This window comes from Chenopodium album, chromosome 21 (genome assembly GCF_948465745.1).
Source record: "Chenopodium album chromosome 21, dcCheAlbu1.1, whole genome shotgun sequence".
Classification (NCBI taxonomy): Eukaryota; Viridiplantae; Streptophyta; class Magnoliopsida; order Caryophyllales; family Amaranthaceae; genus Chenopodium; species Chenopodium album.
Genome location: NC_137854.1, coordinates 5,112,423 through 5,126,075, shown reverse-complemented (window position 1 = coordinate 5,126,075; position 13,653 = coordinate 5,112,423). Strand labels below are relative to the sequence as shown.

At 34.5% G+C, this 13,653-nt stretch overlaps 1 protein-coding gene and 2 pseudogenes across 4 annotated transcripts; 2 read left to right on the top strand and 1 right to left on the bottom strand.

The window, feature by feature from the left end:
- Positions 1–4,063, top strand: LOC145602848 (uncharacterized; annotated as a pseudogene). Its single transcript, XR_014104630.1, has 6 exons — positions 1–208; positions 1,695–1,760; positions 2,469–2,543; positions 3,204–3,333; positions 3,402–3,518; positions 3,616–4,063. The product of XR_014104630.1 is annotated as an uncharacterized LOC145602848 (transcript).
- Positions 4,064–4,717: 654 nt separating this feature from the next.
- On the top strand, positions 4,718–6,521 carry LOC145603118 (pentatricopeptide repeat-containing protein At2g21090 pseudogene; annotated as a pseudogene).
- A 715-nt stretch (positions 6,522–7,236) lies between these two features.
- On the bottom strand, positions 7,237–13,418 carry LOC145602243 (uncharacterized). Of its 3 annotated transcripts, none has more exons than XR_014104514.1 (7): positions 12,953–13,417; positions 11,565–11,676; positions 10,845–11,006; positions 9,745–9,791; positions 9,179–9,320; positions 7,798–7,877; positions 7,237–7,702 (listed from the first exon to the last, which is right to left on the bottom strand). XR_014104514.1 is itself a non-coding variant. In XM_081658418.1 (7 exons), the coding sequence occupies exons 4-7, from the start codon at positions 9,760–9,762 to the stop codon at positions 7,673–7,675; spliced, it is 270 nt and encodes an 89-aa protein (XP_081514544.1). In that variant the 5' UTR covers positions 9,763–9,791; positions 10,845–11,006; positions 11,565–11,676; positions 12,953–13,418; the 3' UTR covers positions 7,237–7,672. The 3 variants fall into 3 exon arrangements, 2 of the variants coding, with proteins under 2 accessions (XP_081514544.1, XP_081514543.1); XM_081658418.1 differs by having other exon boundaries at positions 12,953–13,418; XM_081658417.1 differs by having other exon boundaries at positions 7,811–7,877; positions 12,953–13,418.
- Between the last annotated feature and the right edge of the window lie 235 nt (positions 13,419–13,653).

Below are 13,653 nucleotides of genomic sequence, written 5' to 3'. Positions count from 1 at the left end.
GCTTAACTTTGTTAGGGTTTATCTGATAAATCTCAACAAAAAAAATGCAGAGAAGATGTACGACGCCATTGATGCACTCACTTCGAAGCTTCAGCACCACCACTAGTAGTACTAACACTGATAAGATCGTCGCTTCTGTGCTCTTTGAGAGGCTTCCTGTTGTCATCCCCAAAATCGACCCTGTTATTTACGCTTTTCAGGAATTCTCGTAAGCCCTAATTTTTTCTACCTTTTTTTCGATTTTCAATTTGTTGAAGTGAAAATGTTTTTTGTTTTTCATTGTTTGTTTGATTTCGGGATCAAATGAGGTTGGGATTGAAAAAATTGGTACTTGATTTTTGGTGATTGAATGATGAATTTGATGAATTGCTTAAATGTATATGCTAGAACGAATGTGAAAGTACGAAGTAAAAGTTTGGAGTTACGATTGTGATTTCTGAAATACATTTTCGAAAGAAAGAAAGATTTATTGGGTGCATTTTTAGGGGTTATTGCCTTTTTGCTTGGTGATTGAATAAGTAATTTGATGAATTGCTGATATTTGTAAGGTTGAATGTATGTGAAAGAACAAAATTGGACTTCTGAGTACGAGTTTATACACTTTAGTATAAGTTGAATTGGGTGCATTTTAGGGGAGATTTTTGCCTTGAGATCAGAAGAAGTGGTTAAGAAACTACTATGAGTCACTTTACCTATTGGTGCGTCAAAAGTAATGTCATTTTCTTTTGCTCAGAAGAATATTAGTGTTGGAAGTTTTGAGAGAGTGGAATACAAGAGTAGAAGTTAGTCATACTGGAGTTAACTTTAATGGATTGAACTTGTGGAAGTTAGTCTTTTTATTTGAAGCTTAAGAAGATGGTTCTAGTCTACCAAGAATGAGGATGGGTTGAAACAGCTATGGTTAATAATAGATTAATAGTCCGTAGCTCTACAAGTCTAATTTATAATTGTCAGCGAGATTGACTATTAGTTTGAACACTTCTAAATAGTATATACATAGTAGGCATTTGAATTGCTTTAAAGCGGAAACTGATATGTATCATGTTTGCTTGAATTTTGGATGATTGCCTAGGTCACTGTTACATTGGCATTGGGTTAGGATAAATATACAATCTGGCAATTGTATTAAGACTCTTTGTTTTATCGTGTATCTTCGCGTATGCAGTCGTGTTAGATACTTAACAGCGTGCATGGCCTCATGGGTATGGTCACTTGGCACTTTATTTTGGACAAGAAAATAGCTGGTTTTGACACTTGAAACGTGTCCAACGCTAGTAGCCATTGGGATTTAGGCATATGATTGGTATGGAAGATAATGGACAAGAAAAATATGGTATTTCTAGGATGGTACTAAACCTTATAGAGTGTTCTCGGGAAAGAAGAAAGGAAGGGGGATTGGTAGAACTGTAGAAGCTTCATTTCAAGTTCTAACATCATGAATTTCCTCAGTGGCTCAATTTTTTATACATGGATAATAGTCATGCAACTCGCTGCATTTTTTGAGATCTCCCATCTGTGAATGAGTGAAATTTAATACTCCGTAATTATGATCAAATGATGCAAGATTTTTCAGAAAATTATGCTATTAAAGTAATAATTTCTGCATATACTGTATTGTAGTAATTTCTTCTGTATTCTATATAGGAAAGTTATTCTGTACCTCCTTAAGTGAAGTTTTCTTTGATTATGTATAGGTTTCGATGGAAGCAGCAATATCGACGGGTATACCCTGATGAATTCTATAAGAAATACGAAGCTCGGTAATTGCTTGGTTTTATAATCTCTGATCTCTCCCTCATCTAGGTTAAAGTCATGAAATTGGATATATGTCTCATAGGATAATATGGAGACTAATTGTTGCAATTTAGAGTTGATGGAAACTATTATCCGTATATCATGTTGTTACAGTTTATGAGTTCCTCCTTCTGTTTCATCACAATTACCATATTTGGTGGAATCTAATATTTGTTGCATGCTACAAAAAATGGTTTGGAAACATAATCTACATATATGTCTATTATAATGTTAACAACTTATCTGGCATGATAATTAGTTTACACTCTCTGTGTAGGTGAATTATTGTGCCTAGATGGCTTGTCATATTGGTGATTCTATTTACAAACTTGTTTACTTTTGTTCTGTCTTAATGTGCTATAGCTGTTGCGAAACTGATGAAAGTGAATTACAATCTAACCCACTAGAGATCAGATTGATGTAAATAATTCGTTTGTTTGCCTAACTCTGTAATCTAGCTCCAAATGAGTAGAATTGTGGCTTGTAAAAGTTGTGAATGACCTAAGCTAAGAACATTTAAGTCTGTGACTAACTAATTACAAATTTAGGTTAGGTGTTATAATATATGCCTCTTCAGTAAGTTCTTTTCTTGTTCTTCGTGGTGTCAACTCGTGCATTGTCCATAAATCTATTGCCTACTTATGTTGATTCTTTTTGTTTGCATTTTCTGGCAGAGGAAAGGGTGATTATCAAATTGACTACAAACCAGCTTAACGGATCACTGAAGCTGACAAAGCAAATGATAAAAGGTATTAGAAGGTGTTTCCTTTATACATAGCATTTTTGTGTTATTAATACATAAGATCCAATCAGATAGGCTGGCAGAACAGTACTTTGGATCAAGGGTGATTTTGGTTTAGTTATTTTGTAATTGCAGGTGCTGGCTACATACAGCCGACCCCCACCCCCATCCTGTCATGAGCAAGAGCCTCTTTGTAGGTTTTATGTCTTTGTTGCAATTTGATGCATAAATTTTACTTGATTACTCATCTTTCTGAATATTGCTCTCTTGTTTGAAATATTGATCAGTCACATGATATCCTATAATTAACTGATTACAAAAGACTGACTCACCATCTTATAGTATTTTTGCCGTTGTCCTCTATTCTTGCTTTATGTAAATCACTTGTCGTTATTTGCTTTAGCTGCTTCATTCACATGATTTCAGAGTATGCTGTCAGTTTTTACCTGCTTAGCCCAAAACTTCTTTTCCCATAGCTTTTTTTTTTTTAAAAAAAAAAATCTTTTGTGTGTGCAACTTCTTGCTTCAAAGAGCTTCATATACGACCTTTATCTTCCTGTTTGAAAGAGTGGGGATGTATTTCTGTGAATTGTTATTGTGGGTCTGGAATCCTTGATATATGTTTATGTATGATAAACATTATACCATTTCCTTTTTGTCCTTTTAGGTCATTGCAAAGAGCTCTTGATCGGAGGCTCTATCTTCTCCTTCATGGAACTTCTTATGGCTCTTCTGATGGGAAGCCTGTTTGGCATTTTCCAGAAAAGGTCTATGATAATGAAGAGACGTTGCGGAAGGTTGGTAATCTTAGAAAGTGGTATCCCTTTTTTTTTCTTCTTTTCTCATAGTCCACTGCCCATTTCAGTGTGCAGAGTCTGCTCTACAATCCGTTCTCGGTGACCTTACACACACATATTTTGTCGGAAATGCACCCATGGGCCATATGGCTGTACAGGCAGCTGACAAAGCAGATCCATTGAAGGTGTGTGTCTATGTGCTACACAAATAAACTTGCATCTGTTCTATTCTCATGCCTGAAACACAAATGAAATATCTTATCCTGAATAATTTTTTTATAGCAGAGATTCTTCTTCAAATCACAAGTGATTTCAGCGAACAAGATTAACATTGGTGGATGTGATGATTATGTTTGGGTGACCAAGGATGAACTATTGGAGTATTTCCCCGACCAAGCTGAGTATTTGAAGCAGATGATTATTAGTTAATTGGCATATAAGGATGACCATAGATTTGAGTCATATTGTAGACCTCTTTAGCCTTCAACTACTGGAGTATATGTATTGTGATCTGTGGAGTTGTCCAAAATTCCTGCTAAATTGTGACTTTGTGAGGCAACAGATGATTAAGCTGTTCCGAGTTTTGTTTTGGTTTCCTTCATGGTATCTCAGCAGGCATCTGAAGTGCAATCTTTTGAAAATAAACTATGCTTCTATTACTAGGCTAATGAAATTTTGTTTGTTAATCTTGTAACTATGACAGTTTGATTTATCAAATATATCCAATGATCACTGAATAGGATTAACTTATTAATGCAACTATGCTATTTATATATCAAAATCATGTTTTTTAAGTCGTTCATATGTTATTATATTGAAGATCCTATATCTCCTTTCAAATTGGCAGAGGATCCTATGATCAATAGATATGATGTTACTTATACAAAATTATTTACCCTTTTTACACTTAAAAATTTAGTTGACTAAGAAAAGTTCTTTTGCTTCTAATAAATCACATGTTAACTTTACACTATTCATCTGCAATTGTTAATCACATAATTTTAATCAATAACATATAACTATATAAAGCTCAAATGTAGTTATAATAAAACTTTTTTCTATTTTTATTACTACATTTTTTTACAATGATCAAAGTTGTGTATGGAGGATTGGAGGGAGTAGCTTTTGGAGTCATTTTGCATTTAAGACATTCCCTACACTTGCCAAGCCTCTAATTACAAAGGGATAATATACCCTTCGCCAGTTGATCTAAACACTTGGTGGTGTAATACACTCGTTAACAATTAGACTATTAGACATGTATAGTAGCAAAGAATAATGAGAGACTCTAAATTGATCAACAATTGCAAACACCAAAACAAAATCCAACCACCAAACTCTACTGTGTTTTATCTAGAAACATAGGCTTAATTTATGACCCAAATTAACCAAATAGCTTAATTTCACTATTTTCACTATACATGTTGAACACTCCTAAACAATGTGCATCATTCTTAACTCACTGCATTGCAACCAAAGACCTGCAATTTGGCAGAATTCTTCACTCTCACTTCATAAAAACATCCTTCATTCTCAACTCTTTTATCTCGAACCGCCTTGTCGAGTTATATTCCAAATGCAACTCCATTGAAAGTGCCCAGAAAGCTTTTGATGATCTCCCTGAGAAGAATAGTTTTTCTTGGAACACAATTATATCTGGGTATTCCAAAAATGGTCTTTTTGATCATGCACACCAACTGCTTGATAAAATGCCTGAACCAGATATTGTCAGTTACAACTCTGTGGTTTCTGGGTTAGCCCATTATGGGTTTTATAGTGAGTCTTTGTGTTTTTTCAAGAAGATGCAAAGTGTGTGTAGTGGGTTTGGGTTGTTCTTGGATGAGTATACAATTGTCAGTGCTGTTAGTAGTTGTGCTGTTTTGGGTTTGAAAAATATGCTGCAACAACTTCATAGTGTGGCAGTTGTGCTTGGATTAGAGTATGATGTTATCATATGTAATTCTTTGATTGATGGTTATGGTAAATGTGGTCATCCTGATTTATCTCACTCGATATTTGCTCGAATGCCTGAACGAGATATTGTGTCATGGACTTCGATGGTTGCTGCCTATGCCAGAGCGTCTAGGATGGAAGATGCTTGCCTGGTTTTTAAGCAAATGCCTGTGAAGAATTCAGTATCTTGGACTGCATTGATCACGGGTTTTTCTCAAAGTGGAGGAGGAATTGAAGCTCTTGATCTCTTTGATCAGATGCAGAAAGATGAGGTTCCACCTAGCGCCTTTACATATGTTGCTGTGTTAGGTGCTTGTGCTGATTTAGCACTTACAGAAAAAGGGAAACAACTTCATTGTCGAATCCTTAGATCAAACACCAGAGTTCCTTTGATGAATTCGTTTATTTGTAACGCTTTGATTAACATGTATTGCAAGTGTGGAAACATGAGATCAGCAAGGCTGGTTTTTGAGAGGATGCCGGAAAAGAATGATGTTTCTTGGAACTCCATTATAAATGGGTTGGCTTATAATGGACATAATGAAGAATCGCTTGAAATGTTTGAAAGGATGATTGTAGCAAAAGTAAAGCCTAATGAAGTCACATTTCTTGGAGTGTTATCTGCTTGCTGCCACACAGGTCTAGTTGATGAAGGCATCAGAATTCTTGACTTAATGACAAAGTATGGTTTGAAGCCAAGACCAGAACACTATGCTATCATGATTGATTTGCTTGGAAGAAAGAACAGACTTAATGATGCAGTAGAGCTTATTGAGAAAGCTCCTGCTGTTTCTGATCATGTTGGAATGTGGGGTGCGCTCTTAGGTTCTTGCCGGGTCCATGGAAATACGAGTCTTGCTCATAAGGCTGCAGAAATGCTATTTAAGTTGGAGCCAAGTAATGCTGCTAGATATGTGATGCTGTCAAACGTTTATGCAGCAGGTAAAAGATGGGATGATTCTCGTCATGTGAGAAGGCTTATGGGTGAGAAAGGATTGAGAAAAGACGCGGGTTTAAGTTGGATTGAAGTAAAGAATATCAGGCATGAGTTCGTTGCCAAAGACATGTCACATAGTTTTCGAGAAAATATATATGAAGTAATCCATGAACTGGTGGATCAAATGAGTGAAGTGGGATATTCTCCTTGTGTTGAGATAGGTCTTGAAGAAGATGAATTGTGTGATTATGATCCAGGTTTATTTTATGACTTAAACAAATACTGATTATTTTTGAGCTCATGCAATAGTGTGATTTCATCACTCTTCTTTTTCTTCAATTTCAGCTGTAAAATCATCTACCTCCTCAACCTATTTGTGAAACCAAAAAATGAGGTTTTGGGAGTAATACATTGGGTCAAAATTATGCAATAAGTGTAAATAGACTAACTACGCATGTTGTATACATTGAATTCAAGTTTTTGCCTTTATATTTAAATAGTATAAATTCTCCAAACAATTTAGAGCATGTACAGCCGTTAACCTTTGGGGTTGGATAATGGGAGAGAGAAAGTGTAAATACAATAAAAAGTTAAAGGGAGAAAATTTTGCGGAAAATTTGCAATAACCAGGTTCTAGAATAAGCGGTTATTTACATGTAGTTATAGAATAAAATATTGCAACTTGATGGTTTTTATGTCTACCCATGATGACGTGACACAAAAAGATTGTGGCACCCATGGATATAAGAGAGAAATTGTGTGGTGGGATTGGGTACGACTAATTCGAATTGATTGAGTCAGACTCTAGTTAAAGGGAAAGTTCTCCCAGCAAATGATGTTGCAATTCAAGCTCTTATTGGTTTATTACTTTATTATGGTCAATTTTGTTGAGCTTCACCTTCCTTTTACTACAAATCTACAATGGCTATCTATAGACTATAGGTACATGATTTTTGTTTATAAAAAAAAAAAAATTAAAAAAAATAATAAAAAAAATTAAATAAAACCACACAGAGGAATTCATCATAGATTGAACTAAAAAAGAGTATACAAATTGTTACAAAACTTCACCTAAGTCCTATGTAGAGAGCAATTTGTACCCTTTTGAAGTTGAGTACAAGAATACACTTTTCTCTAAGACAAGTTGTTAACAAAGCTGAATTAAGTGCCATCAGCATATATACAAAGCCAATTAAACAATAAACACATTCCCTGAACCTAAACATCCTAATGTATTTCTTCATTTTGTTCCTCTGGAAACAGCATTATATGGAGAGGCAAGTTGTCATAATTTCAAGAGACTATACATTCGTCGTCATTCAACTCCCAAAAAGACCAACTTCTTGTTAGCAGGCTTCGGTAACAAAAAAATTAGCTACAAAACACTACTTCTATTTTCTAAAACCTCATTCGCCAAACAACAATTAGCTCTTTTCTTCCTCTTCAGTGTCACAAAGAACAGCTCCTCTGTTTTTGGCTCTGCAGGGAGTACAAGACATTGATTAAGATCAAATTTTCAGCAATGTAAAGCACAAAAAAAAGCAAAAAGGTCAACGTTAGCAGATACAGCATACCTGCGGTAAGCACCTGCGGTATGCAGGTACAACACGATGAACAACTTTAGCAGATTTGCCTTCAGCAACAGTCTGTTTATCTGGGGTGAAGTAGAGAATACAAGAAGTCAATTTGTTTTCAAAGCATTTACAAGGCAGAAGTAACAATTACAATAGCAAACTACAGATCTGGGCTGATTTAACAAATGCTTGTCAAGTTAAGATTATTCGACATAATTGAGGGCTAAGTAAATGATATTCCATGGTTCAAAATTAAAGTTTCTTTTGGGTGCTCCTCATTATTCATTTACTAAAGATTCGCCAGCTTTGAGCAAGAGAGTAAACGCTTAATGGCGTGCCATGGTGGCGGGGTGAGTGAATGAGTTCTATGAGTGAGATTTATGTTTGCATTTAGATGTAGGAAAGTAAAATAAGTAAAATGTGAAGTGACAATTAAAGAATAATAATTTGTGAAAGTTAAAGTGGTAGGTACCATTTCCAAAAATAGTAAGTTGAGTGTAAATTAAAAGAAACATTCAAAAAAGAAAGTGAGAAAGAAAGAATGTCATTTGTAAGTTTGAGCAAGGTTAACTTATTATGGTCTGCTGCAAAAATTTCATTAAATGGTGAAACAACTTCCTGTGAATTTGTTTTGAAGAGCTAAAATTTGGAGCTTCTAATTTCCCCTTTGCCAAAGCTATTTTAGGCTTCTGTAGAAGCAGAAACAACATAAATTATATGCCCCACCCACCCATCCCAACAATTGGCCTAATGTCTGTTTTCTCAAGTTGTGAAGCAATGTGAGAAACTTGACCAAAAGCACGTAACTCCTAGTACAAGAAAAAGGAAGCCAAAGATAAAAGGCCAAAGTAACAACTGAAAAGCCTTGTTTTTGACTTGCAGTTCCTCTTTTTTTTTTTTTTTTTTTTTTTTTTTTTTTTTTTTTTTTTTTTTTTTTTTTTTTATGAAAAGCCTTGTTTTTGACTTGCGGATCTTTTTTTTTTTTTTTTTTTTTTTGCGCTAGAGGAAAATGATTGAAGACAAAAAAATCCCAGTAATGTAGTCAACTGTGCAAGGAGGAGTCTGCTAATCAAACAAAAAATTACATTCACATAAGAAATGAAAAGTCTCCAAATGAAACATGTTAATACTCCGTATTATATTCACATGGATGTTTGGTTTAGAGAAGAAAAGGCTTCAGATAGAATGGGATTATAGGAATAAAATTTGCTTGTCTAGGGGAGTAAAAAGTATCAAGATGAAGGAATAGATGATGGAATAATCAAGAAAAGTATATTCACCAAACAACTCGAAAGTAGTTTTTAAGAGATGTTTTGCACTTTTACAGGAAGGATCATACTAGCCTCTCCAAAACAAATATTAGTTAATCAAAATTACATACCTGAGGAATTCAGTGCAACAGTAACAGATGAAGAGTCAGAGTACATAGGAGAAACTATATTTCCAATCCCTGTTGTTTTCTGTAGCCTTTGTTGGTCCGACTGCATCATATCAAGCTTCCTCTTAATTGCTTGGTTCTTTTCCTACATGGGATGGAGAAAAATATATGATGGTCCAAGGAAAAAAAAAAGGGAAAAGAAACTTGAGATTGATGCGCCAGAACATATGATGCCAGCCAATGCAAATGTTAATTCATCCACATCTACTGAGGTAAGCAATTGGCACAAGGAACATTAAGATCTGGATGAGAAGCAACGCTTGAAACTTGAATAAGACAATACAGCAAAAGAAAAGTAAAATAATTATCAACAGCCTTCAAAATCCAGGATTTATCGTATCTCTCTTTAAAATCGACTATAAGCATTCAGTGCAGCTATGAATGAAAACAAAATTAGCAATGACCATGTGACCAATGAGTGCCATGACCTAGTCAGAAATCCTAAGAAGCAGATAATGCAGCAAAAGATATATTATGAACTACAGGTTATACTAAAGAAACTAAAATACCTTTTCTGCAGAAATCATTTGGGTCAATTGACAGCAGCGCTCTTGCTCTGGATGAACATTCAAAACCAAGTAACCAACAGTTTAATGACAGTTGAACAAAAGTGTAGCATGAAGTTGACAAGCAAACATGAAAGCAAAAAAATTCAAGATTCTCATAGCAATTTAGCATTGTAATGCATACTTCTCAACCAAAATATAATATTTCACCTATCCGTTCCAACGAGCTTGATAAAACATGCCATCTTTATTACATATTTCTTTTAGTAGTTCGGTACTACTTATCTATATGCTCCTATCAAGGGTCTATATAGAACTACCGATCTCCAAGTATAGCAGAGGTAATGTTTCACAAAGGCACAAAGCTATCTCCCAGATTTGCAAATAGCCTCGAGGAAGACACTTTTGGGAAATTGGGATCAAAATGAAAAAGAAATAATCATTTTTTAAACACTTGATGCAAGATATACTTACTCTCACAAATCAAGATAGAAGGAGAAACGGAAGATGAAATCACTATATATGTGAGTATTACCATTTTTTTCATGGATACTACGTCACCAATCCTATAAGTCTATCCTCCTTTGTTTGGGGTTTGGGGGGGTTGAGGCTCTGTGGTTCAGTTAGAAATTATTTGAATTCCTAGCTATACAAGTGCGGAATTCAACTCACAATAGAAGTAAACAATTTTTTAAATGCGGAACTCTACTCAGAATATTAGAAAACAATGCTCATTCAACCTACAGGTATGGGTCAACACCAACTACCTTCAAGCAGCTTTGTCAGGCATCTATATACAAAAAATATTCATGAATATATGTCTGTCTTTTCTTTTCTTCTTTAATAAGGACCTTTCAAGTCGTGCTTACTGCTTAAGACATTGCAAATTTCAGGAGCAAATATCTTTCCCCTCAATTTGATTCAGAATTCTAGTCTCACAAGTTTATATTTGATATCAATTCAAAGTTCCGACAAACCACCACATAGTTAGTACTAACTAAAGTTAAAAGTTAAAAGGCTTGGCCCATAGACTAGAACTGAAGTATAATCTCTCAGGTTTTAATTCTGAGATGTATTAAATAGCAAATGGGAGCAGAAATAACCTTTTACAAAAGAATCTTGCAGGATACTGTATGCCTTGTAGAGCTCCAACGACAGATTTTCCACAACTCAACTTGCAGAAGAAGGTCCAAGCTTAGTCAGTGAAATAGATATTAAGGGCATTCCTTTAGTTTTACGAGCAATCAACTTTGCAGATGTAACCCCTACAATGAAGCAAAAATTGACACTATATTTGCAGCATGAGTCAAGATCAAAAGTTGAAAGAAGTATGAAGCAGATATGGAGGATAAATCAGATGTCGGATCACACATAGATAAATATAATCATAAATCACATAGTAAGAAAATTCAGTCAATTATGGGGAACAAATCAAGCTAGCCCGGCAACAATCTTATGAAAAATGGAAACATTCTGGAAAAATGCTACTGATGTAACAAAAACAGCATGTTCTTGTCAGCATCATAAGTTCAGATCCCTAGAAAATTGGTAAGGCACAATCCACAAAAACTTGACTAATAAAAAAAATTATCAAGATAACAATTCAATAAACATTTACGAAGGAGAAAGTGTAGCGTGTAAAAGGATCAAAAGAACAGAATGCAGAAGGAATTCATTTTACTTTATTAGTATGGGTGGTTCAATAAAAAAAAGTTAGTGCTTCAGCAATTCACTGAGTGTTTCTTTATAACAAAAGAAAACTAAAGGAGCTATGCTGAAACAAATTCCTCTTGTGAAACAGAAAAGGGTAGAGAATGGATTACCGCTTAATTTAGGCTGCCAATCCATAATAAGCTTCACATCTTTTGATTTTAAAGAAGCAATTACATAATTCATAAAGTCGGAACAGGAACCACTGATGCCTATGCTATCTCTCTGCGCATAGATAAAACAAGTTAGCATGAATTATGAAACAGTGAAAAATCATGAGAGGCATTAAACTTTAATCCACGTAAACTCATATGTCGAATCTCACACTATCTAGAGAAATTAGAGCATAAACAACCAAAAATCCTCTATCACGTGCTATATTCAAATAACATACTATAAACATTTCTACTCTTGCAGCAGGACAAAAGGTCGTACAGATTAGAAAGGGGAGAATATGTAAAAACGATTGTGACAATATTTTTAGGATTTTCTAATTCCCTATAGCTGACATATGATGTGCAAGTGGGATATTGAACCAAAGTACAACCCATAACAGTGAAATCTGCAAGAAACACAATAATAAACAATAGTGACAGATTACGACCTCAAATTTAGTCATAAGACATAAGTCATAACAAATTGCTTCCTTAATTTATTCACAGAAAACAACCAAATAACCAAGGCTTCCCTTCCACGGAGTACTTTTGTTGATACTATCTTCTTATACTAGTATATCTTTATGATACTGCCTTCTTAATTCACCAATGTCCACCTCATAATGTCTTTCTAAACTATGTCCAACTCATAACCATTGTCTTTATAGTACCACCAAAATATTTTATTGCCAATTTCTAGCCCTAAAAGTATACTACTTACATATAAAACCCTTAACAAATTATAGATAATTCGCCGATATCTGGTAAATTCGATACCAAAAAAACATTTTGGAACCAATTTGCCTAACAACAAATGATATAACTAGCTATAATCATAGGTTAAGAGGGATAATTCAACACCGCAACAAACTATATGGAGCAATGTGATCCTTATACTTCAGTGATATAATAATAGCATTTGAACAACATTAAAATATACAGGCATATGGTATTCTGAAAAAACACCCCCAAGATTGTCAACTATACATACAATGATCAATGGACATGATTATAGAACCCAATTCTCAAACCAACCTCATCACAACAGGGTTTTTAAGGTTTTTATCCAAAAATTAGCTGTAAAATTACCCAGAAAACCTCTACAAGTATTAACATGTATATGAAATTCTGAAAAATACCCCAAAAATGCCAACTTTCACATACAAGGACATGATTTTAGAACAGATTTCTTAAACCCCATCTCATCACAGTAGATTATATTTTACTTTTTGGGGTTTGATAAAAAAAATATTAATAATTATCAAATACCCAGAAAAATTCCACAAGTTTGGATTTTTGCAGCTTAAATTTCTGAAAAAATAAAGGGAAGAAAGAAGAATTAGTACCATGTCATCCAGTTGGTGAACAGAGCGAAGAGCCTCCCAAGTGTAGGAACGAAAATCAGTGACATGAAAAGCGAGGTGAGAGGAGTCAACTGCAAAAACCCTGAACAAATATGGGTTCAACGCCGGAAATCCATCGCCATTAGAGGTAGCAGAAGCTTCAAACTCTGGTTTTGCTTCGCCGAAAATGGGTTGAAATTCTTCCAAATCAAACCCCATTTTCATGGATTGGTCCTCGAACTGGGAAGCTGGAGGAGTTGCCTAAGTAGTCTATAATTGTGTATTGTGTATTGTGTTTTGATTTTTGAAGGAGAAGAGGGTGTGTGACCTTTTGAAATCCTATGATGCAATTCTTAACAGACTAATCAGTACTGAAATTTCTCAATTCATATTTGGTTATTAAAATTAAAAGAACTTCAAAAAAAGTATAGATTAATAGTCAATTACAATACGGAATGAGAGTTTGAAGATTAAACGGTTGGATTAGGATTGTCATTAAAATTCATTAAAAATATGGCTACAATGTAATTCTAATCTACAATGTATGATGAATACGGAGTTTGATCCAATCAATCATACAAAATGATCACAACAAATGTTCAAATGATTTTTGGTCGGAATACTCTCAATCATATGTATGTAGATGTGTTAAAAACTAACTCGATGTAAAACTGACGCGAAAAACTCACCGTGACTTCATCGAA